The 22,150-nt window shown below is 26.1% G+C and overlaps 4 protein-coding genes and 1 long non-coding RNA gene across 9 annotated transcripts; 2 read left to right on the forward strand and 3 right to left on the reverse strand.

Moving 5' to 3' along the window:
* Positions 1–505: 505 nt before the first annotated feature.
* On the forward strand, positions 506–1,232 carry LOC122857758 (ER membrane protein complex subunit 4). The gene is made up of 3 exons (XM_044160101.1): positions 506–617; positions 686–957; positions 1,036–1,232. The coding sequence occupies exons 1-3, from the start codon at positions 562–564 to the stop codon at positions 1,230–1,232; spliced, it is 525 nt and encodes a 174-aa protein (XP_044016036.1). The 5' UTR covers positions 506–561.
* A 190-nt stretch (positions 1,233–1,422) lies between these two features.
* On the reverse strand, positions 1,423–1,936 carry LOC122857759. The gene is made up of 3 exons (XR_006374260.1): positions 1,744–1,936; positions 1,600–1,653; positions 1,423–1,538 (listed from the first exon to the last, which is right to left on the reverse strand). It is a non-coding gene; the product is annotated as an uncharacterized LOC122857759 (long non-coding RNA).
* Positions 1,937–2,746: 810 nt separating this feature from the next.
* Positions 2,747–3,758, reverse strand: LOC122857798 (E3 SUMO-protein ligase NSE2-like). The gene is made up of 5 exons (XM_044160181.1): positions 3,648–3,758; positions 3,408–3,562; positions 3,252–3,345; positions 2,980–3,172; positions 2,747–2,898 (listed from the first exon to the last, which is right to left on the reverse strand). The coding sequence occupies exons 1-5, from the start codon at positions 3,724–3,726 to the stop codon at positions 2,802–2,804; spliced, it is 618 nt and encodes a 205-aa protein (XP_044016116.1). The 5' UTR covers positions 3,727–3,758; the 3' UTR covers positions 2,747–2,801.
* Positions 3,759–3,828: 70 nt separating this feature from the next.
* Positions 3,829–6,032, reverse strand: LOC122857796 (protein Abitram). Of its 4 annotated transcripts, none has more exons than XM_044160179.1 (5): positions 5,899–6,030; positions 5,583–5,827; positions 5,232–5,303; positions 4,305–5,136; positions 3,829–3,849 (listed from the first exon to the last, which is right to left on the reverse strand). In XM_044160179.1, the coding sequence occupies exons 4-5, from the start codon at positions 5,004–5,006 to the stop codon at positions 3,844–3,846; spliced, it is 708 nt and encodes a 235-aa protein (XP_044016114.1). In that variant the 5' UTR covers positions 5,007–5,136; positions 5,232–5,303; positions 5,583–5,827; positions 5,899–6,030; the 3' UTR covers positions 3,829–3,843. The 4 variants fall into 4 exon arrangements, with proteins under 4 accessions (XP_044016114.1, XP_044016111.1, XP_044016112.1 ...); XM_044160176.1 differs by lacking the exon at positions 3,829–3,849 and adding an exon at positions 3,856–3,971 and having other exon boundaries at positions 5,899–6,032; XM_044160177.1 differs by lacking the exon at positions 3,829–3,849 and adding an exon at positions 3,856–3,971 and having other exon boundaries at positions 5,583–5,849; positions 5,899–6,032.
* A 60-nt stretch (positions 6,033–6,092) lies between these two features.
* On the forward strand, positions 6,093–21,504 carry LOC122857762 (putative uncharacterized protein DDB_G0277255). Of its 2 annotated transcripts, XM_044160120.1 has the most exons (11): positions 6,096–6,615; positions 6,772–7,094; positions 7,482–7,643; positions 7,726–10,543; positions 11,729–12,308; positions 16,643–16,889; positions 16,958–17,178; positions 17,304–17,511; positions 17,973–18,266; positions 19,438–19,774; positions 20,074–21,504. In XM_044160120.1, the coding sequence occupies exons 2-11, from the start codon at positions 6,923–6,925 to the stop codon at positions 20,081–20,083; spliced, it is 5,049 nt and encodes a 1,682-aa protein (XP_044016055.1). In that variant the 5' UTR covers positions 6,096–6,615; positions 6,772–6,922; the 3' UTR covers positions 20,084–21,504. The 2 variants fall into 2 exon arrangements, with proteins under 2 accessions (XP_044016054.1, XP_044016055.1); XM_044160119.1 differs by lacking the exon at positions 19,438–19,774 and having other exon boundaries at positions 6,093–6,615.
* The last annotated feature ends 646 nt before the right edge of the window (positions 21,505–22,150 follow it).

Genomic DNA, 22,150 nt, shown 5'->3' on the forward strand with positions numbered 1-22,150 from the left:
TTAGTTATCTTTTCTTTTTTATCGTTTCGAATTTTGTTTATTGACCCAAAAAAACATTTAGATGATTATATGAGTGATAAAAAATTTAGTTAAACTATTTATCAATTTTTTTTTTACATAAAAAAATTTAAATAATCTAGATTTATTTCTACATGGCCAGTAAAAAAAATCGAACCGAATAAAAAAAGATATATTTTTTTTTTTTTGTATATAAAAAAACATCGGATGCCATTTTAAGCTCCTTTTTTACCGACCGTCAATAAAAAACAGGCTGTCACTTGATGTTTACACTTTACACTTTACCTCGTCCTTTAATTATTATTTAACAATTAATTGTAACATTAATAAACAATTATAAAAATTAAAAAAAACATTGCTGGAATTTAAATTGATTAATTACATTAAACTGTGTCAACTTGTCATACGTGTCAGTCACAGAAAATATTGATCGAGTTTCCCATATAGACAACAGTTTTTACAGCTGTAGTTTGTGCCATATAGGTTGTGTGTTAAAAAACTTAAAATTAATCAAGTCTGTTGTCAATATAAAACAAATTAAAAATGTCATCAAAACAAGGAGTTAAAAAATTCAAGTGGTCACTTGATTTTACCCACAAGTAAGTTTATAATTCATGACAATAATTTACCATAAAAAAATTGATAAATAAAATGTTTAAATTTACAGAAACAAACATGATAGAAATACAGAGCTACAAAATCCACCAGGTTATACACCGTCATTGGCACTGTCACACAATATGGAAAATTCACGTGAAAATGACTCAAATCATTTGATAATTAAAAAATCATGGGATTTAGCACTGGGTCCAATAAAACAAGTACCAATGAATTTGTTTATTATGTTTATGGCTGGTAATTCAATATCAATATTTCCAATAATGATGGTTGGAATGTTGATTATTAGACCAGTTAAGGCATTATTTACTGTCCAACAAAGTAATTATTTTAATAATTTTATTTAAATTTAGTTTTTTTATTTAATAATAATTGTAAATTATATTTAATTTGTTGCAGCTTTTAAAGTCATTGAGGGCAACTATGTTTGGGGACAAAAAATTGTATTTTTCCTTGGTCAAGTTGTTAATATTGCACTTGCATTGTACAAATGTCAATCAATGGGTTTATTGCCAACACATGCATCTGATTGGCTTGCATTTGTTGAGCCACAATCAAGAATTGAATATTCCGGTGGTGGAATTAGTTATTTATAAATAATTTTTGTTGATAAAAATTTAATATTGTACACAGTTTATATTATTTAATATACCAAATACATAAAATACACACTCAGTTCTTTTCAAATCTTTTTTTTTGTTTTTTTATTGTTTCATTTTGGCAAGATTTAACAAATCATTTTAAGTAATAAAAATTAAAAGAAAATAATTGATTTATTATTTACAATGAACCTAACCATATTGTTTATTGTTTTAAGTGATGATTGACTACTTTTTTTTATGATTTTCAGCAAAATCTCTTATCATTTCAATAATTTTGGATGGATCGTCGACCTTGGGTACCTTAATCAAATTGTATCTCAATTAAAATACTGTTTTTATAATAAATTATTTATCAACTTACTTCATAGTTTTGAGATACGTATATTCCAGTATAAACACCAAGACTGAATGTTACCTAAATAATTATAAACAATAGTAAATTGTAATTATTATTTAAAACAAAAATACAGAGTTAATTTTCTTTTTATTGGTTAATTTTACTTACAAAAAATCTAAACATTTTGGCGATTAGTTGTTTTTTAACAAATACTAATTAATAATTTTACTATTTATTTATTAGATTATTTAAATGATAGTTAAACAATTATCAAACTATTCTTATGTATATTAGAATCAGGTTGCAGGAGAGCACAAGAGACAAGAGTGAACCAATGTCAATGCATATTAGTTCACCCACTAGAGGGAACTCTGAAAATGCATTTGCAAATTTCCTAATAAATTTCATCAAATTGCATCAGATACGAAGAAAAAAAAAAAAGGGAGAAAAGCAGAAAAATATCTGATGAAATCGGAGGAAATTTTTGCCTGGGTATTTGGTCTTGTCAATGTAAATTCATTTTGATAAAAGTAAATAAATAAACAATCTGTTTGACATATGAAAAAAAAAAAGTAACAATTATTTTTTTAATTGGTAAATCATTTGAAAAATAATAAATCGATGAAATTAATACCTCTTTTTCTTTGCATATCGTGATATGAATATGAACAAACATAGCAACTTTGTAAATTATTTTTTTCTTTAATTTTAATTTTTTTTTAATAATTCACTCTCAAAAAAGAGACAAATTGTCATAACCATTCAGTTGCAGTTGATTGATAAAGCTGGTGTTGATTTACAAACTAAAAATTATGCTAAAGATCCAAGACATTTAGTATTATTAAAAAATTATAATTTAAAAAAAAAAACGTCCAGCTAGTCCAACAATTGGGGGTGGTGGTGGTGGTGTTACTGAACATCAAAAAAATTTAAATACATAACAAATAAAACTGAGTCCATTACCAAGTCATGATAGTCCAAATACAATTAATGCAGTTGTCTTAAATATACAACAATCACAGCAACAGCCAGAAGAAAATTCAAAAAAGAAAATAATTATAAAATAATTGTTTTTAAGATAAAAGAAAACAAAATTATTGTTTTTTTTTTTTTAACTCAAATACTGATCAATTTATTCATCAAGTAACACATTGGTTTTATAAATATAAAAAAAAAATAAAAAGCTTTAGAAATAAATATGTTTTTCTTATGAAACAATGTAAAGTTTATGTATTTCTGTCAAGAACAGCACGTGTAACCATGTCTGGTTGAAGATCATCCATGGTTAAAAATTCATCATTGCCACATCCAACAATTGGACACCTTGAAAATAAAAATTTCAACAAAATAAATAAATGTTTTTTGCCAAATTAAATATAGCAATGTATAATGTTTTATAATTACTTTGTTCGCTTATTGTAACCGATCATTGTTTCAACACCAATTTTATCATAAACATGTCCACAACGAACGTTTCTCATGGGTTCAGTCATTCTGGCTTTGGTAATTGGACAAACGACATTTACTTCATCTTGTGTCAAAACCAAATCATCATCAGATTCATCTGAATTATCCTTGTTACTTGGACCTCCAACACCTTTTAAAAAAATTAATTATTATTCAACACAATTTAAACAATGTACACTGTACTGCTTGATTAATTAGAAAATACTTACTTCCAATTATTGCTGTTACTTGTTGATTAAAATGCTTGATATGTTTGTTTGATGCAAGGTCAACTTGTGAATTATTGGCAGTTTCAGTAAATTCCTAATATAAATATTTAAATATAAATTAATCAAAATTTTTGACTACATTGTTGAACAACTTACCCCAATAATTTTATTCATTTCATCTTCATTTTCAATTGCTGTGTTTGAATATTTCTGTGAAAATTGTTGCATGTTTTTCATTTTTTCTTCAAATTCACAGTAAAGTGTAACACTCTTGCGAAGTTTTTCCAGTGTTTTATCACGTACTTCACCCTCTGGATAATAGATAAAAATTTAAACATTAAAAAAAATACATATCATCTTTGTTAAAATAATAAATAAATGTTTAATTTTCATTACCTGAATAAACAATTGCATGTGTTGCTGTTTTAAGACAACTCTCCAAGAGATCATTTCCCATTGCTAATAATTCAGCCATTGTTGACAAATTAAATGTTATAAATAATAACTGTATATATATTCTGTCAATTATATTGTTCAACAACAGTATGTATTTTTTTTTCCAGTTCCAATTCAGAATAAAAAAAAATCCTGTTTAATCCTGTTGAACGAAAATAAACAAAAGACTTGCGGTTGCTTGAGGTTACCAGAACTCAAGCAGGGTTGGGTAAAAATATATCACATGTTTTTTCAGCTTCTGCGCACGTGCAGATGTTCCCCCCACTAAATTTAATTAGAAAAAATAAACAAGTAAATTTGTTTACCTGTGTCTCTCTACTATCATGATAAATGCAATTTAGTTTTCACTAATTTATTTCTTCTTTTTCTATAAATATATCTATAAAATTTTAACAAATAAAAAATAGTATGAACAAGCCAATGGATCAAAAAACCACATAAATTATTTGATTAAAATTATTACACTAAATAATAATAAGATAAATAAATTTAAACATAATATTTTTTATTAACAAATTTATTTCACAATCAAACTACTATTACTAAAACAATCACTAATGTAAATTAAAAAATAATCTTTTAATTAGTTTTTTGTACCTTGTTTTCTCTTGAAACATTACAGACTTCAAGTGATCGTTTTAATTGCATATGTGATTCATCATCAATGAGTTTTTTTTTGGCTTCATGATCACTTAGAATTGCTTGATATTGTTCATCAGTCATCAATGAATTTTTAAGACTCTCATACAATTTAATATTAGGTAAAATAATTGCAAAATAACCACCTTCATGAGGATGTTTTTTAATTAAATTTGGATCACTTAAAAGTGCTTCATTAACTTCAATTAATTTTCCATTTATACCACATTTAATTGGCCAAGTATCTCCATTGCTACATGTTATTATACAAATGTTTGAATTATCTTGAAGAGCTTGAGCACCACGTTTGCCTTTTCCTGAAATTTTATTTTCAGCTCTGTCAACTTTATCTGTTACTTTAAAGCTTATTTTTTCAATAAGACAATTTTTATCAAACAGTGGATGACTTGGAGCTAGAGAAATCATGCATATTCGATTGCTGTGAATTCTAATACAAATATCATCATTTAATTTTTGATAATTAACTCGATAATACGGTGTAAAATAACGATCAGCAACAGTACTTAATCCTTTTTTCATACAGATATTTTCTAGCATATCTGTTATGTCATTATCTTCAGGAAATTTAAATTCATCACCTGTAATTTTAAGATCTTCATTCTTCTGTTCTTCAATATTTTTATGTAACATATTTGTCATTTTTGTTTTTTGAGCTGTAATTTATTTTTTTAACTTATGATAATATGCCAATGTTATCTTGTACAGATTTTTTGACTTGTTGTTGTCTTTTTTTTGATATTTCGAGGTTGGTTTGACGTTGAATTTCTCTCTAAAATATTAACAGAAAAATTACAAATGGAGCAATGAGTTTTTTTTATGGCAAATGTCAATGAAAATATTATTTTAATTTATTATTAATGGTACCTGTTTTTTAATGCAGGCCTGAAGATTCTTATGAAATTCAGAACACTTGCCAAGAAATCTGCGTGCTGGATACTGAAATAAATTATATAAATTATTAACTGAATCACCAAGATGTAGATTGTTGTTGTTGTTGTTGTTGTTGTTGGTTCGAAAACAAATTGGTGATGAGGATTAAAAAATAACAAATTGTTTTATTTTGACATGAACTTTAAAAAAAATAAGAAACAAGTTGACTGATACTGTCCTTTCTTGAAAGCATGTGTTAAAGAGTGAATAATTATGTTTTGTAATTGAGGATCTTGGACACAGTGGAAATATTTTTACTCCGAGTATTGAATGAGAAATTCTTACATTATTTTCACAATCTTGAAAAAGGTGGAATACTTCGTTGCAAGCTGAATTGTGCAACGCTAATCCTTTATAATTTATACTCATTATTTAACAGAGAAAAAACAAGTCGACAAACAATGTCGATTACGAAATTCTACTTCAAGTTCCAGTTGGGCAAAATTGGAGTTTTTCATACGTAATACCAATACGTTAATGTGTATGCTACTGTCTGAAATTGTGAATTGTGGAAATGCACTTTAAGGCACCTGCAGAAAAAAAAACAGTAATCTAATTACAATCTAGAGCAACATTTCTTATTATTAATTAATTTCATTACATTTTAAATTAATTATACTTCAAGATGACAAGGGGTGAGAGTGGTGACTACTTGCAAACTTGTATTATTACAAAAAACAACTAGAATCTACCTAAAATATTTAGTGATTTCTGGTAATAAAAGGCTCGACGTAACAACAACAACGCCACTTACCCCTTTTTTTAGAGGATGAAGTTCAAGGTATTTAAGCAACTTGCACTTCTTATGCACTTTTATGCACTCTATGTATTATTGGATCTAAAATGGTTTCTCCAATTACACGACAAATATCTATATGACATTTACTCGCAACCTGCATTCATAAATAATAATAAAAATAGGATATCAAAACTATTGTTTTTTTTTTTTTTTTATTTAAATAATAATAACAGATTGATAAATAATATTTTGAGGTTATTATTGTCTTTTTATTCGCCATTTTGTTCTGCAAGTTTCAATATGTAATGTTAATATTATTATAATTGTGTAAATTCACAATAAATTAATTGAAAAAAAAATCAAAATGCAATTAAAATTTTTGTGATAATTATTTATCTAATTTTATACATGTGTTTTTTAACGTGAAAACAATCAAGATTTATAATCAATTTTTTTTTATATTTTTAAAACTTTTTTTTTTTTATTAAAAATATAATAAGTGGAAAAAAAAAAAAGTGTATATATTTTTCATTTTAACACGCTGGCAAATTAACTCCTGGAATGCCAACCAATTGACAGGTAAAAATAATAATTAAATTTTATAACTTTTAAATGATAAAAATTATTATTCTCCCGCCGATTTTAAATTTATTTACAAATTAATACGCGCATGTGCAATTATTTTTGTTGATAATTTAAAATAAATTATTTTTTTATTATATTTTTATTAAATAGATAAAAATGATGGTAAAAACCACAATAACAACAACAACAACAATAATAACAACAACAGCAAGACGGAAAAAGGGGTCCACAATTGTTCACAGTTGGGTGAATCGTCTACCAACCTTAAAATAATAATAATAAATATATTTTTCATTTTAAAATGAATAAAACACAAGAAAATTTATCAATTACTCCAATGGATGATAATCAATTAATTCATAGTAAAGAATCAGACCTAGTGAATGGGCCAAATCCTTGGCTGCCTGCATATGGCTTTCAACAAAGTCACTTTCAATCATCAGCTGATGATGATGATGATTCACGTACAAATGGTAAACTTTCACTAACTTTTTTCAATAAATAAATATTAACAAGATCACTAATTAATTAATTTAAAAATATAAATAATGCATGATGATGAGATTAAACTACTTGATTACTTTCTATTTTGATAAATTTAAATATTAATTTCACTCACAGTTGGAATTCTTGCTGTTGTATTAAATTCACAGCAAGATCCAATGTAATCATTGTTTTTTAATGTCTTTTGTCATCGTGATTATATATTTTTTAAATCAAAATTTATTAGAATTAAATTGTGTAATTTAGATCAACACCTGTTGCATATATGCCGACAACTTGTTGCTTTTTTATTGGCACGCTATGCTATTTTTTTTTTTCAAATACTGAATATATATTATGTACGTTTTTTTTAACAGAAAGTACACTGGTGCAACAGGTTGATTTTTTGGAGACAATATTAGAAGAAACATCTGATGATTTACACAGTGATTCTGATAAAAGTGGTACAACTTATTGGTTTGGCTCTGATTCTGAAACTGAAAGTGTTATACATATTAAAACAGCTCAAAAAACAAGTGGTAAATAATAATTTAAATAAAAAAAAAATAAAGCTAAAGTCATTATTAAAATCTTAATTTTAAATTAATATTTTTTATTTAGAAACAAATGGAAGTCAAAGTGGTAGTGAATCCAACTCAGTTGTTCCTAAAAAACGTCGTAGAAAAAATAAACCTGGTGATTTTGATAATCTTAATCTTATTGGTTGGGCATCACCACGTTCATCAAGGTCATCATCATCAAGATCATCATCCTTAGTTCAATTTGAAACTCTTGAACGTACTTGTGCAACAGTTTCACCGTCTGGCTATAGTTATGATTCACTTGAATTATTTACAAATAATGCTAATTTACAAAATGATAATACATCACCTGACAGTCTTGAAGCTGATGAAAATGATGTGTCAACAACACGTTTTGCCTTGAATATCAATAAACCAAATGATTTTACAAAAATACGTCCATATAAAAGTTTTGAGAGTCTTGATGTTTGTCATAAAAATAATAATGAGCTAATGAGTAACAATGATTTTTCATCATTAATGTCACAAAAAACTAGTAATGATTTAAGAGGACGTCGGCAAAATAGTTGGAATGATAATTATGATGATGAAGATAACGAGTATGAAGCTGACTCTGATGATCTTGACAATTCCAATCAAAACAGTCGTGTAAATAATTATTACGATGATGATGATGATGAGGATGATGAGGATGATGATCGACCCCGGGTATTACAAGTAACATTTGGTGATTCTTATTCAACGTCCTTGGATTATCGTAATACAATTGATTTACGTGATATTGGTATTGAAAAGAAAAAGCCTGGTATAATATTGGACTTGGCACGCACACAAATTGGCTCGACGTCGTCGGGACTACATCAATCAATTCTAAATTTAGCTGCAGCAAGCAATATGGCGTCAAATGTAACATCATATAATCATCAACGTTATGGACATCATCATCATCATCACCATCACCATCATCACCATCTTCATCATCATCAGCAGCACCACCACCATGACAACGATGATTACAACGACAATGAAGACGATAATGATAATGATGATGATCCCCACTACCAAAAAAATGAGCTAGAACAAGATTGGTATACAAGTTATTTTAATTTTAGACCACAAAGTTTGCCCAGTCTTGCGAGTGCTTTTAATGAGTTCACAACACAAAATAATACTAAAAATAATTATAAAAAATTAAATTTATCTGATAATTATACAAAAGTAACAAGTTTACCAATTGATTTAAATATATGTGGTTATTATTCAAGTAAAAATAATGATAAAGATAATTTATTAAATAAAATGGCTGAAGATAATTTACAAAATAATAACGAAATAATGGAAGTTGAAAAAAAAAATATTCCAAAAAGAACACCATCAGTAAGAACACAAAAATGTTTAAATAATGGTATTGATAATATTGATAATATTCGTATTACAAGCAATTCATTAGAAAATAATAGTATACAATTAAACAACAATGAATTATTTTTTGATAATAATGAACAAAGAAAAACAGTTAAAACTCAAGATCCAAGTAATAATGTATTGGAAATGGCAATTGCATTAGAAAATGACATTGATTTAGTTGTAGACGAGGCTATTAAACAATATAAATTGAGACATGACGAAACAGGTATCGTCATTGATGATGATGATGATAATGCTGCATTAAAAGCAATGGAAACAATTAAAAATATATCATTGCCAAAAAAACAATCAAGAAAAGTCAAGAACAATGCTAGTTATGAGTTGGCCCAACAGTGGGAAATTAATGAAATAACTAATTTTAATAAATCAAATGATGATGATAATAATGATGATGTTGAAAAAAAAGAAAAAGAAGAAAAAGACGGAGGTTCTTCACCAAGAAGACAAAGACGCTTTTATAATAATCCAAGTTATGAATTGGCTCAACAATCTGATTATATAAAAATAATTTCAACTCGTCAGTTTAAACGTATGGATGCTTGTAGCGAATTGGCTGAAGCAACATCGCTCACATCAGCCGACAGTATGCTGAGTCAGATAAAAAAAAACTCGGTTATATTTTCAGATTCTGGAAAAAATGATAATAATCATAATAATTACGACGAGACTGATATTGTTCCCTGTTTGGAAAAAAATCCCATAGATGAAAAAATTAAAAAGACAAGTATTGACAATAATATTAATAATAAAAATAATAATAATAATAATGAAAATAATAATAATAATAGTAATAATAATAATAGACAAATGTCGTTTTTGGGTAATTTGTATCCAAATGTTAATGATAATATTAGACAAGATTCAACAAATTGTGTTGAAAATTTAAACATTGAAATAATAAAAATGGAAAATCCTGATGATGTTGTTGATGATGATGATGATAAAGAAAAAATGGAGAAGGAGAAAAAAGTAGTGGCGGTAGAAAATCATGAGAAACAACACAACAGTACAGAGTTGTGCGAGACACCGACAAGTACAAGTGATGAAATTAATTTACATAATAATAATATAAAAAAAAATACAGCTGATGATATTATTTTAAAAGAAATGTCATCAATTGCAGCAAAACGTTTAGCTGAATCATCATCAATAAATTCATTGACAAATAAAGATATACCAACAATATCAATTAATGAAAGAAAAGAAAAAAAAGGTGGTCTTGGTGGTTTTTTACAAAGATTTTCAAAATTAAGATTTAGTGGAAGAAGTAAAGTACCAAAATCAGAAATAAATAAGACTGATGTTTCTAATAATAAGACAAAAAAATATGATTATTCAGCTGTTAAAACAGAACCAGATTATATAATAATACCGTTGCATCCACCAGTGGAAGATGAAAAAATTAAACAAGAACAAGATGCATTTTTAAAAAGACCAGTTGATCTTGAACGAAGTGCCTCGTGTCTTGGGTAAGTTGATATTAAATTATTATCGTCAGCAATTGAGTGATAGATAATAATATTTAAAATAAAATAAAAGTTAAATAATAAATTTATTTCTTGTTAGCCGGATGTATACTCGATAAGTCAACAAAAATAATATTAAACTTTTTTTTTTTTTTTTATAAAACGAGGTCAGTGTAATATCTCTTTCTTAATATAAATTATTATTAATATCAATATCAACGTTCAGAGTCAATGCACAGAGAGACATTTGCTTAGTAGACAGATATTTTTTATTTTTATTTAACTACGCCGCCCACATACTGTTGCTACACCCATCGGCTCTCCTCTTATTAGTCAATCGTCCATTTAATTTTAATCAATTTCCTCTTATTTTTAATGGTATTCATAGCATTCTATCAGAGACGATACTCAACTTTTTTTTATTTCAACTTAAAATTGCTTTATTATCACATTTATCAGGTGTTGAAAATTCATATTTTCAAGATTATATTCCACTTGATGATACTCCAGATGATTTATTAATAGATTGTGACTCATTCTACTGTTTTTTTGTATTTTTTTTAAATTTTATTTTAATAACGTCATTATTATTTTTAGCAAATGAATTTTTAACTTATTAACGGAAATATTATTTGACGCTGTAGAGTTAGAGTACAAAGCCTCACACCATACCATGTTTACAAAAAAAATATATACTATTTTTTTTTACCAAGAGCATATGTTTTTAAACATGTCTATAAATGTTTTTTTTCTTTTATTTTTAATTGTTGGTCACATAAAATGACGTTAGAATGGTGTAACTTTTGCACTGGAATTTTTTAAACTTTCATTATTTATTTCTTAATATAATACCAAAAAAAGTTGTGTGGATTTTTTTTTTTTATTTATTATTTTTAAATAGTCAAGTTAAAAAGGCACAAATGCCAGGGCTTAAACATTAACATTTTAATTTTCAAAAAGTATAAAAATAGATTAAAATAAAATATTATATAAAATACTGCCATAAAAAGCAACATGTATACTGTTGTTGACTAAACAGGCATACAGATTTTGTCAGCAATTACTAGTACTTTCTGTGAAATTGCAAATGATCATAATTTAAATTTAAAAAACAAGTCTTATCAGCTGAAGATAATAATAAACTGGCAAATAATATTTGATAATACATGTTTATTTTTTGTTTCTTAGAAAAAATGGGAGGCCGCCAGTATGCAGCAGTAAACCACCCTTGCCACCTCAACAGCAGCACCAGCAACATCAACATAATCTACGTGGCGCTTGTGCACCAAGTCCATCAACCCGAAATAATAAAACAACGGGCGTAACCATGAATTCGCGCCGGCGCGCAACAACTGATCTTGGCAATCCGATTGCGATTGAAATGGCGAAAGCTCGTACAATGCAACATCATCAAAATCATCAGACCTGGTGTGATCAACAAGAACAACATCATCAACAACAACAACGTCCAATTGGTCTTCTTGAAACTGATATTGATGCCGAACCTACAAACGATCATCAAAGATCATCAAGTAATTCCGGCGAAAAAAAAACTCAAAGTTTATTAAATTTAAATCATACATCACGTCATCATCATCATCAAGACAATACTCAAGATAACATCAATGACAACGTATTACGTGTACCATCATCATCATCTGGCTGTAGAAATTCAAATGATCACTGTGATCACAGTGGAAAAATAAATCAACGACCACATAAATCCATGGAGTTTTTGCTTGATAAAGAAAATCTGCATTTTGTCAAGGTGAGTTTATTTATTTATTCAATTATCTATATATTTACATGACAACTGTATTTATTTATTTATTTTAATTCTGCTTGATTCACAAGTTGTTTTTTAAAAAAGTGGTAAAAATTTTTTATCAACAAATGAGTCAAAAGAAAAGTTTTTAAGGTCATAAGAAACATTAGGTATTTGTGTCATTGAAAAATAAAAATAACAGGAAATTATTGCTGATGAGAAAAATTAGCGAGGATAATTTGAGATTAATTTGTTAGCAAATCGATAACAAACACTTGGCAAGATAGTGCAAAGTAAATGATTATTTAATATTAAACAATGACGTTAATAATATTTTAAAATTCGTATCATTAATATCCGGCGGATGTGACTTCCGTCATCTTGACCTCTAATTTGGATTATCATTGAAAAATTAAAATATACTTGTTGAAATTATTGAAAGACAATGATATTGACTGGAAAGCAATTGCTCTCCTTCTATTTGAATACCTCTTTTTTATCTCTGTCTCTCCCTCTGCTTCCTCTCATCAAGATCAATACATAGAAAAAAATTTCTAGTGAATCCAACTATAGGGACATGACCTCGTCGTGGTATTTACTATTTAGGTGACAAGACATTCACTTTATATTAATCAAATGAATTTTTTTAAAGCCATTATAATTTCGTTTTCATACAATTTTTTTTTTTTCTTTTACAATTATCATAACAATACTGATATAAATTATTTACGGCTTGATTTATACGTATCAAAAAAAATTAAAAATCCAAAAGCAAGGTAGCTTGTGTATGTGTGTTTTTTATAAATAAATTTTATCAAAACTCCAACAATATTAATGACAAACGTCTTGAAAAAATGTTGAAAGAAATTCTTGCTGAAATAATTACACGTATATAAATTATAATGTTGAAATTTAAAGATAGAAAGACGTAATGTTTACAAAATAATTAATGTCAAAGTTATCAACTTTTAACACATGTTCAAATACACAGTGATTATATTAAAGAGCAAAAATATATATGTATTTTAAATTTACAATATTCCTGAGTAAGACTGAATTTTTTTTTTTTTTTTAAATGCGATTAGAAGTGTGTCAATAAAGAACAAGTAATATGAGACAGTAACTGCCCTTCTTTTCGGCGAATAATTTTGATCTTAATCAATTTCGAAAATTGCTTTAAATAATTTGGTCTATTTTTTTGTCATTATATAGCTTATATTATTGGAATTTCCTGAATATAAAAAAGTAAATATAAGTACGATGGAGGCTGGAATATAAAATTGTTGAGCTTCAAGTAAAATAAATGATTCCAAGGCCATTCGTAAATTGCGATGTTTTAAATAAAACTTTTAACTTTGCATTGATTTTCTTATTAATTGATTAATAACAGGTGTAGCAGTTGAATACATAGTCATTCTGTAATTGAATTAAACAGTTGAATAAACATAAAAATCCATATTGTTGGATTTATTATAAATGTATACTTGCAAAGTTACGTAGTTTATTAAAAATTAAATAAAAAAAAAAAAAGACAGTATTGGATTGCAGGCATTTGTGGTATTTGCAAGAAAAAATAATACTTTATTTATTATTTTTCAGTCATTTTTATAGTAAATATTGTACTTGATCTAGATGATCTTGACCTAAATTTATCAAGTATGAATTATTTCGTTAAATTGCGGTTTTATTTTGAAAGGGTAGTCTAGGGCAACGAGTTTTACTTGGATTTATCGGGTTGTTGCAGTTGGCAAATAATTTTTGCAATATCAATCCCTTGATTAATATTTATTTATTCATTCATTTTTGAGTGCTGAGATTATGTAGCAACAGTACACTTTTTGTTGCATTTATCAGTAAATTTATCAAGTACCAAGAATAACTTGAATAAAATTAAATTAATCATGTTTCAAAAAAAAATTTTAAATGTATTTATTTTGAACAAAAAAATATAATTATTATTTAAATGGACTTTTGTAAAATTAATAACTAAAAGCATTTTTTTTTTACGCTTGTCTGGCTTATTTATCCCTTTCAGTAAATTAAAAACTCTCGAGTTTAAATGAGATACTCATTTAGTGTTTTTTTTTTTTTTTTCTTAATTATAATAATTGTCAATTTAGTGTCAAAGAACATGTTATATTTTTTCAGTAACTTTTTTTTGTTTTTTATAATTCAAAATTAATTATTATTTTATTAATAAGTCTTGTTGTAATTATTATTTCTATTTTATAATTAATAATCAGTAAATTAAAATTAATTAATTTTTTTGCAACTAATTTTCGGTATTTATCACTTTTTTAGAAATTTTAATTGAAAGCTTTTAATGATAATTAAATTATGTCATAATGACAAATCAATTGATTATTTATCTTTCATTTAATAATAAATAAATAATTTTATCAAATTAGGTTGAATAATAAACCCACGTTTATTCTGTCAATTTAATTTACACTTTACAATTATCTTGATAAATCACCATCAAATAGGAGTAATTGATAAACAAAAAAAAATATATTTAATATTCCATCTTTGTACAAGGTGATTCTTTCACATCTCACGTTCACATTGATATAAATTTTTGACTAACAGTTTGACTAACTGTATTTTGTTGTCCTCATATTATTTGTCATTGAGTATCATTCAGCGAAATACAATATTTTAATTAATTATTATTTTATTAATTTAAATTAAAGGTCTTTGAACTGTTGTTTAATTTACTTCAATCAACATTACAATTAAGAATAATTTAACTATTTTAAAAATTTTTATTATGCAACATTCAAGGTTTATCTTTGAAATAATAATCACAAAAAAATACCCACTTTATTCTTGTAAAAACAAGGGTAAAAAACATAAATAAACAAGTTCATTTGAAGAATTTTATTTTTGTATATTACACAGCTGTGAATGAGCTATGTTTGCTTTTTTATGGTTTCTAAATCAACAGTATTTTATACAGTATTAATTTATTGCTGTGTATTTAATTTGATTTGTAACTAATGTATGTAAAAACATTTTGAAAAAACTATTAAATAGATATTATTTTAAAAAATATTTGTACAACTTTTAGAGTATATATGTATGTTTTTTTTTTTTATTTAAAATGAAATGTTATTTGTCATTGTTCTAAGTTTCATTTGATTCATGAAAGACAAATGAAAGTGATGTGTACATAATAATTTATACATATTATGTATATGAAATTCTATTTTAAATATATAAATTTTATGTATTTTGTTTTCAAGCTATATTTGAGTTGCACAATTAGTTTGTTTATAATACTTGTTTTGTGTATGTGTTCTAGTTGCTTTTACTAAACGTTCAAACGAAAAGAAAAATTTGGAAAATAATATTTTAGAATTTATTTTAAGACTTGACTGGTGCATTGCAGAATGATTCTGCTAATTATTATGTTTGCCAAATACTTTTGGAGTTTTCACATAATATGGATAACTATTTCATAAGCCTACTAAAAATTTGAAAGGATAGTAAAGCCAATTTAAACTGCTTTAACGAGATTTGTAAAATCTAATCAGCTTGAAGGATTTACATTAAAGATTCAAAATTGCTCATTATTTCGTGAAATTTTTTAAATTTAATAATTAATTTCAATGTAAATCAAACTGAATTTTTTCAATTCTTTTTTTTTTTCTTTTTTTCACTTGAATTTTGTCCAATCACTCATATATTTTTCTACACAACTATGCATTAAGAACTTGTTTAAAAAATTACATATAATTGACAATAAATAAATTAATTAATTAAAGATAAAAACAATTTATTTTTATCAGTAGTCTTGATATCCATCTCTGCTATTTATCTAGATATCATAAAATAAAAAAAATGATTATCTATAGTCTTTTAATTGGCAATTCACGTAATAAAAATTTATTACAAAATTCCAGTTTTTTTTTAAATAATAATCTACTAGGTTTCTATGACAACGGCATTTTATTATCGATTGAGATTATTTAATCTCACAAGACAATGTGAATTGGCTGCGTAAAACATGAGTTTACTTGCAGGTTTTGCTAAAAAACATTTGAAATAATAACAGCGTGAATAGAAGTAATAAATAAATAAATAATGATGAATCTGTTTGATAATACTAAGCTTTCATGCATTAATATATCATCACCAGTTCAACTGGAACTTAGCATTATTATGGAAGATTATCTCGACAAAAATTTACTTCAGGTTATAATTTTATTAGTTACTTTTTGATGACAACAGCTTGAGAGTAAAACATCATTTTGTTTATCACTACTTCAATCGAAATAATGTTTCTATTTATCTATTTATTAATTAAATCATTTGATGATTATTAAATGTTACAGCCACCAGAGAATGAACTCCAAAAAGTTGGTGAACGTGTACCAAGTGAGCATGAATTGCGTGTTCAAAGATCATTGCAACGTTTGAACGTACCTGATTGGTATAAAAATTCATTAACAGCACGTGATGGTGGTTTTAGATTAAAAAGACACTCAGATGCATCACAGCATGGTGGCTGGCGATCACTTGGATCAAAAACAACATCATTGTCTTCATTATCATCATCCTCTAATCGTCAAAATACAACTGGTAATTTATTCTTAATTTATTTAATTATTAATAATAAATTTAAATGATTTTTTACTTTTTTTTTTAAGGTCCTTTACTGAGTCCCAGTCCAACACCACCAGTATTTTCAAGATGGAGTACTAGTTTATTAAATAGTGCTGGTAGTTCACCAGCAAATTCAGCAAGATCGTCATTTAATCATCGACAACCATATCTTGGTTGGCGATCACAAGAACGTCTTGCTAATCCTCGAACACCAGCTGAACGTCTTGCTCAAGGTATACTTCCTCAGCTGCAAACAACTAAAAAGGTAAATTAATTTTTACATCTATTTTTTAAATATTTGTAACAGTGCAAATATTTTTTATAATAATTCAATTCCAAGTGTCTACAAAAGCATCAAATAAACATGATTTTTTTTTTCGTTAAATTTAGAATCAGCAGACGAGTCAACAGCTTGAAGTTAGAAATTCAATAAAGGAAGTAACATCAGCAATAGTACACTATGTGCAAAGTGGCCACGAGAATAGTGGTGGTGGTGGTGATGGTGGTGTTGGTGAATATGATGATGGAAGATTGTCACCTCGGCCTCGACCCGACGAGTGGGACGACAGGGCTGGCGGAAAATCCATGAGCCCCAGAGGTGAGCACTAAATATGCCCCGACCAAAAATCAATTGTGACCTTCTACTGCAAATACATAAATATATATATATACACAAAAATATTTATTTATATATATATAAGTATGTATATAATCATTAAGCAAAATAGACAATAGTAGACAAAACACATATATATATTAAATAAGTGTTTAAAATTATCCCGCAACAATCATCATCAGTTCAATACACGACAATGAGGTAACTTTATTATTTTTATTTTTTATTATTTATAACTAATCATTATCATAATTACAGTCCAACTTACTGACACACTAATTTTTTTCCATATAAAACTAACAAAATAATTTATTTAATTATTTAAAATTTATTAATTAACAATAACCATAACATATTTTAAAAAATATATTATAATTACAGATAATTTAATAATATAATTGTTTTTTTTTTAATTAAAAACAAAAAAAAAAAAAAAACAAAAGGAAGCGTTAAATTGTGCTGGATGGAAAGCTCATTTGTTGGTACACGACCAGTTGATTCACCGGAAACACCAATAAGCCTTCCAACAGATACTGAATGTAATGCTGTTGGTAGTGATTCATGCAGCTGTATTGTTGATACATCAACATCTGAATTATATCTTAATTTAACACCAAAAAAAAAGAATACATCAAGTGATTATAATAGTATGTTAAATTTTAATAAAAATAATGGTATTTGTCCATTATCGCGTAATCATCATCATCAACGACTAGTGCAGCAACGACAACACCGCGGTGAGTTGTTACTTGCCTAGCGGATTAATATTATTTTTTTTCTTGTAGAAATATATATTTTTATTTCTTTTTTATCTATTTAAATCATTCAATCATTTATTATTTGTAAATTATTTGAATATTCTACGTATATTAATTAGTGCCTTGAAATTGTAAATAAAAAAAAAATTATGTTAAATGGTGCTATACTTTTTTTTTTTTTTTTTTTATATAAATTGGTGCTTGTTTAATAATTTTATATTATTATTATTATTATTATTATTGTCAGTGTTTGCACTATTTAGTCCAAAAAATATATATAATATTTTAATTTTTTTTTACAATTGTTTGTACTTGTCTTCACAATTTTAATATTTAGCACTTATTGTGTATGTGCATTAATTGTTTAATTACAGCTAGTTTATATTATTTTTTTTTTAATCGTCTCGTCGGATATTGTAATTTATATATAGTTTTATTTTATTTTATTTTTTTGTCTCTTCCTCGTTTTTCGTTATGTAAGTTTTCATGTATACTCGATTAAATATTGTTGAAATATTAAGTAAAAGATTTTCAAAATTATTTACATTATATATTTAATATTTTATAGTTTATTTTTGAAAGTAAAAAATATTTTTCAAATAATTATTTAAAATATGTTGCGTGAAAAATTGTCACGAGACTGAAGCTAATATTCTATTATTAAAAAAAAAAAAGAAAATAAAAAAAGTATAATAATTAAAATATATTTAAACAGCAATAAATAATTATTAATATTATCTTTCAATGTAGTTGCGTATTTTTGAAAAAAAAAATAAATCATTGTTTGTATTTTATATATATTTATTTACTCAATTTAAATGTTAATAATAAAAAAAATTGGTAAGTATTTTAATTGCTTTTATTATGCTTATATTTGTCAAGAAAAAAAAATTGTTTTTATCTTTGCTTTGAAAATTTATTTCAATAATTTTATATTACTTTCAAATTAAAATCACACAAACACAAAATTATAATAATTAAAGGTCACAAAGTATTTTTTAATTGGCTTATTGATAGTATAAATATTATAGTTAATTAAGAGATGATTAAATGATGATGATGATGAAAAAAAAAAAAACACAAAATATAAAAAATATATATAAAAAAAAAAAAAAAAAAAACGGGATATTTGAATTTTGGAAATTGTTAGGATCGGGACAGAGCGATGAAGAGGATCAAGTGACCAGAGCAACAGCTCATTTACATAATAAACCAAGTCCTGGTTCAACAACACTTGAGGATGTACTTGACTCACTTCTTGGTCTACCACCAACATCACGTACACCAAGTCCTGGCCCTGGTGGAGCAATTATTCATCACTATCATCATCATCATCATCATCATCACCATAATAAAATAACAACAACATCAACAACAACATCATCATCATCACCATCAACAACGACAACAACAACAACAACAAATAATAATAAAAATGGAAATAGCTACAATGAAGTACATCAAGACCTCCACGATAGGAGGACTATGTAAGTTACTGCTCTGACGATCCTCACTTTTCTCCATCACAAATAAAATTATATATATATTGTTAAAATATTACGATTATCATTGCAATAAAATCACATCATTATTTATCGTCAATTTATAGTTTTAATAATTGTGACCTGTTGTAGAAATAAAATACCATCAGACATATAATCACAAACACATAATTATACATATGATTTACAATTATAATTTAATAATTTATTTATTCATTCATTTAATCATTTTCATTAATAATAAATATACTGTTAAATTTTATTATTATTATTTATTTAACCAGAGTTCGCTAATGATAGAGAGGATGGAAAAATTTTGGCATCTGGAAATAGACAAGAGGAAGTATTATCATCATCAAATATTGTTGGTCAACTTGTTCGTCGTAAAAGTGAGGGATCAGATATTATTCCACCATACAGATCATCATCACGAGGAAGTAATATTCATTCACATCATCATAATAATAATCATCATCGTCGTGTATCATTTGATAATACCCAGGATAATGGTGGTACATATGCTGCAACAAGTAACAAAGTTGTTAGATGCCGTAATAATAAATGTAACAATACAACAAGTCAAACAGAGGCACGTCAAGTATACAAGAGTTGTCATAATTGTACATATCTCTATTGCTCAAAAGAATGTAGAAGAGCCCATTGGCAACGTCATCGAAAAACTTGTTTACATTATCGTGCTGGAACATTGTGTCGTCAAATTTTATCATCAGCTAAAGAGGATCAAGCTTGTCTTCGGCATATATCAACATTAGCTAAACAAGGATACACATCACATGGTCGTGGTGTTGTTAAATGTTTTTTTTCAAGTCCTGAAATTGCTGAACAATTTATTAGTAATGGCTTTAAAGATCTTGGTGAACCAACATATGTCAGATGGTTAGATCTTTTACCAAGTGAAATGGGTGCTGAACTTTATTCTGAAGTTATGAGATTATGTAAAACTTATAATCCAGAAACAAGATTAGTACTTTATGTTGCTGTTTGTGTTGTTAGTGAAGTACCATCAAATGGTGCTGTTCGTTGGGAAAGACAACTTGTATCAAGATGCGGTAAAATACGTCTTGATTCAACAGTAAGACATCAATCAAATTCATCAATAACAGTATCAGCTTCATCATCATCATTACAAACAACTGTACAACCAGTTAAACAACAAACTTCATCACAAATTTGTAATATAACTCGTGAAATGGATTCACCAGAAACTCTTGTATTGACATCATCACCTTCAATTGATGGACAAATATCAAATAAAAAAACACGTGAAATTGGATTTAATAATATACAAATACAATTGAGACAACGTGGTGTATCATTGAGACGACATTTTCCTCAAGTTTATAAAAAGCTATGTTCATATGTTGATGGAACTGTTGATAAATTTGCACCAGTAACTATTTATCCAAGGGATCAAGTATCTGGTAAAAGTTTCATGTGCATAATTATGCTAGAAGCTGAACCAGAAAGACTTCAAATATTACCAACTGATTCATCACGAGTACGAACTGTTGATATTAGTGTTGAACAAGAATAAATCATTGTTAATCATCGCACAAGTTCAGATTATTATTATTATTTTATTATTATTATTTTCAACGAATAATTATTTATTATATAATAAAGAATAAAATATATTGCTCATTTACGCAATGAATGGTGGAGCGAAATCAAATAAAAAGTGCCAAATAATAATATTGTGATTGGTGCCAAAAAAAAATAAATAAATAAATATTATTATATCAAAAGATCGACGTTAATAATATTCCGAATTATATAATAATAATAATCCTACGTTGTGGCTGATAAATAAATAAATATATATTAATAAATAATAAAATAAATAACGCTTCTGGTTTTTACTGTAAAAACCAAGCTGCCTTGATTTTTTTTTTTCGAAGCAGCAATTTGAAATATAAAAAAGAAAAAAATATATAAATTATTTTAGTCAAATAATGAATAGAAAAAAAATTAACGCATGAAAGTCGTGAATAATAAAAATGTTACTAATAATGATAATAATTTTTTCAAATTAATAATTTAAAAAGTTGAATTTATTAATTTATGAAAATCAAATACTCTAATATATGTTTTTATTTTTGTTTTTTTTTTTTTTCAATTTTTATCATTGTACTATTTGAAATTTAAAGAAAAAAAATTGTTAGAAAAAAAAAAAAAAGAAATTTATCTATATATAATAATGTTTCACCTGTTTTTCGCATGTATGTTTCAATTTTCCAAATAAAGTGTTAATTTTATTACATAAAAAAAAAAAGTCAATTTAATCGAAATTTTGTTTAATTTTTTTTATTTATTTTTATTATATTTTGATTTTAAAAAAAT

This window comes from Aphidius gifuensis, linkage group LG5, assembly GCF_014905175.1.
Source record: "Aphidius gifuensis isolate YNYX2018 linkage group LG5, ASM1490517v1, whole genome shotgun sequence".
In the NCBI taxonomy this organism is placed as follows: Eukaryota; Metazoa; Arthropoda; class Insecta; order Hymenoptera; family Braconidae; genus Aphidius; species Aphidius gifuensis.

What these genes read in the sequence shown, in the direction of transcription:
- LOC122857762 (XM_044160119.1), top strand. Translation starts at nt 6,923, where the DNA reads ATGAATAAAACACAAGAAAATTTATCAATTACTCCAATGGATGATAAT. An exon ending in AAAATCTGCATTTTGTCAAG is followed by an intron (nt 12,309 to 16,642) that starts GTGAGTTTATTT and finishes TAAATGTTACAG; the next exon opens with CCACCAGAGAATGAACTCCA. An exon ending in AAAATCCATGAGCCCCAGAG is followed by an intron (nt 17,512 to 17,972) that starts GTGAGCACTAAA and finishes AAAAAACAAAAG; the next exon opens with GAAGCGTTAAATTGTGCTGG.
- LOC122857798 (XM_044160181.1), bottom strand. Translation starts at nt 3,726, where the DNA reads ATGGCTGAATTATTAGCAATGGGAAATGATCTCTTGGAGAGTTGTCTT. An exon ending in AAATGAATAAAATTATTGGG is followed by an intron (nt 3,346 to 3,407) that starts GTAAGTTGTTCA and finishes TATTTATATTAG; the next exon opens with GAATTTACTGAAACTGCCAA. An exon ending in AGTAACAGCAATAATTGGAA is followed by an intron (nt 3,173 to 3,251) that starts GTAAGTATTTTC and finishes TTTTTTTAAAAG; the next exon opens with GTGTTGGAGGTCCAAGTAAC.
- LOC122857758 (XM_044160101.1), top strand. Translation starts at nt 562, where the DNA reads ATGTCATCAAAACAAGGAGTTAAAAAATTCAAGTGGTCACTTGATTTT. An exon ending in TCACTTGATTTTACCCACAA is followed by an intron (nt 618 to 685) that starts GTAAGTTTATAA and finishes TTAAATTTACAG; the next exon opens with AAACAAACATGATAGAAATA. An exon ending in ATTATTTACTGTCCAACAAA is followed by an intron (nt 958 to 1,035) that starts GTAATTATTTTA and finishes AATTTGTTGCAG; the next exon opens with CTTTTAAAGTCATTGAGGGC.
- LOC122857796 (XM_044160176.1), bottom strand. Translation starts at nt 5,006, where the DNA reads ATGACAAATATGTTACATAAAAATATTGAAGAACAGAAGAATGAAGAT. An exon ending in ATGTTTCAAGAGAAAACAAG is followed by an intron (nt 3,972 to 4,304) that starts GTACAAAAAACT and finishes AATTAAATTTAG; the next exon opens with TGGGGGGAACATCTGCACGT.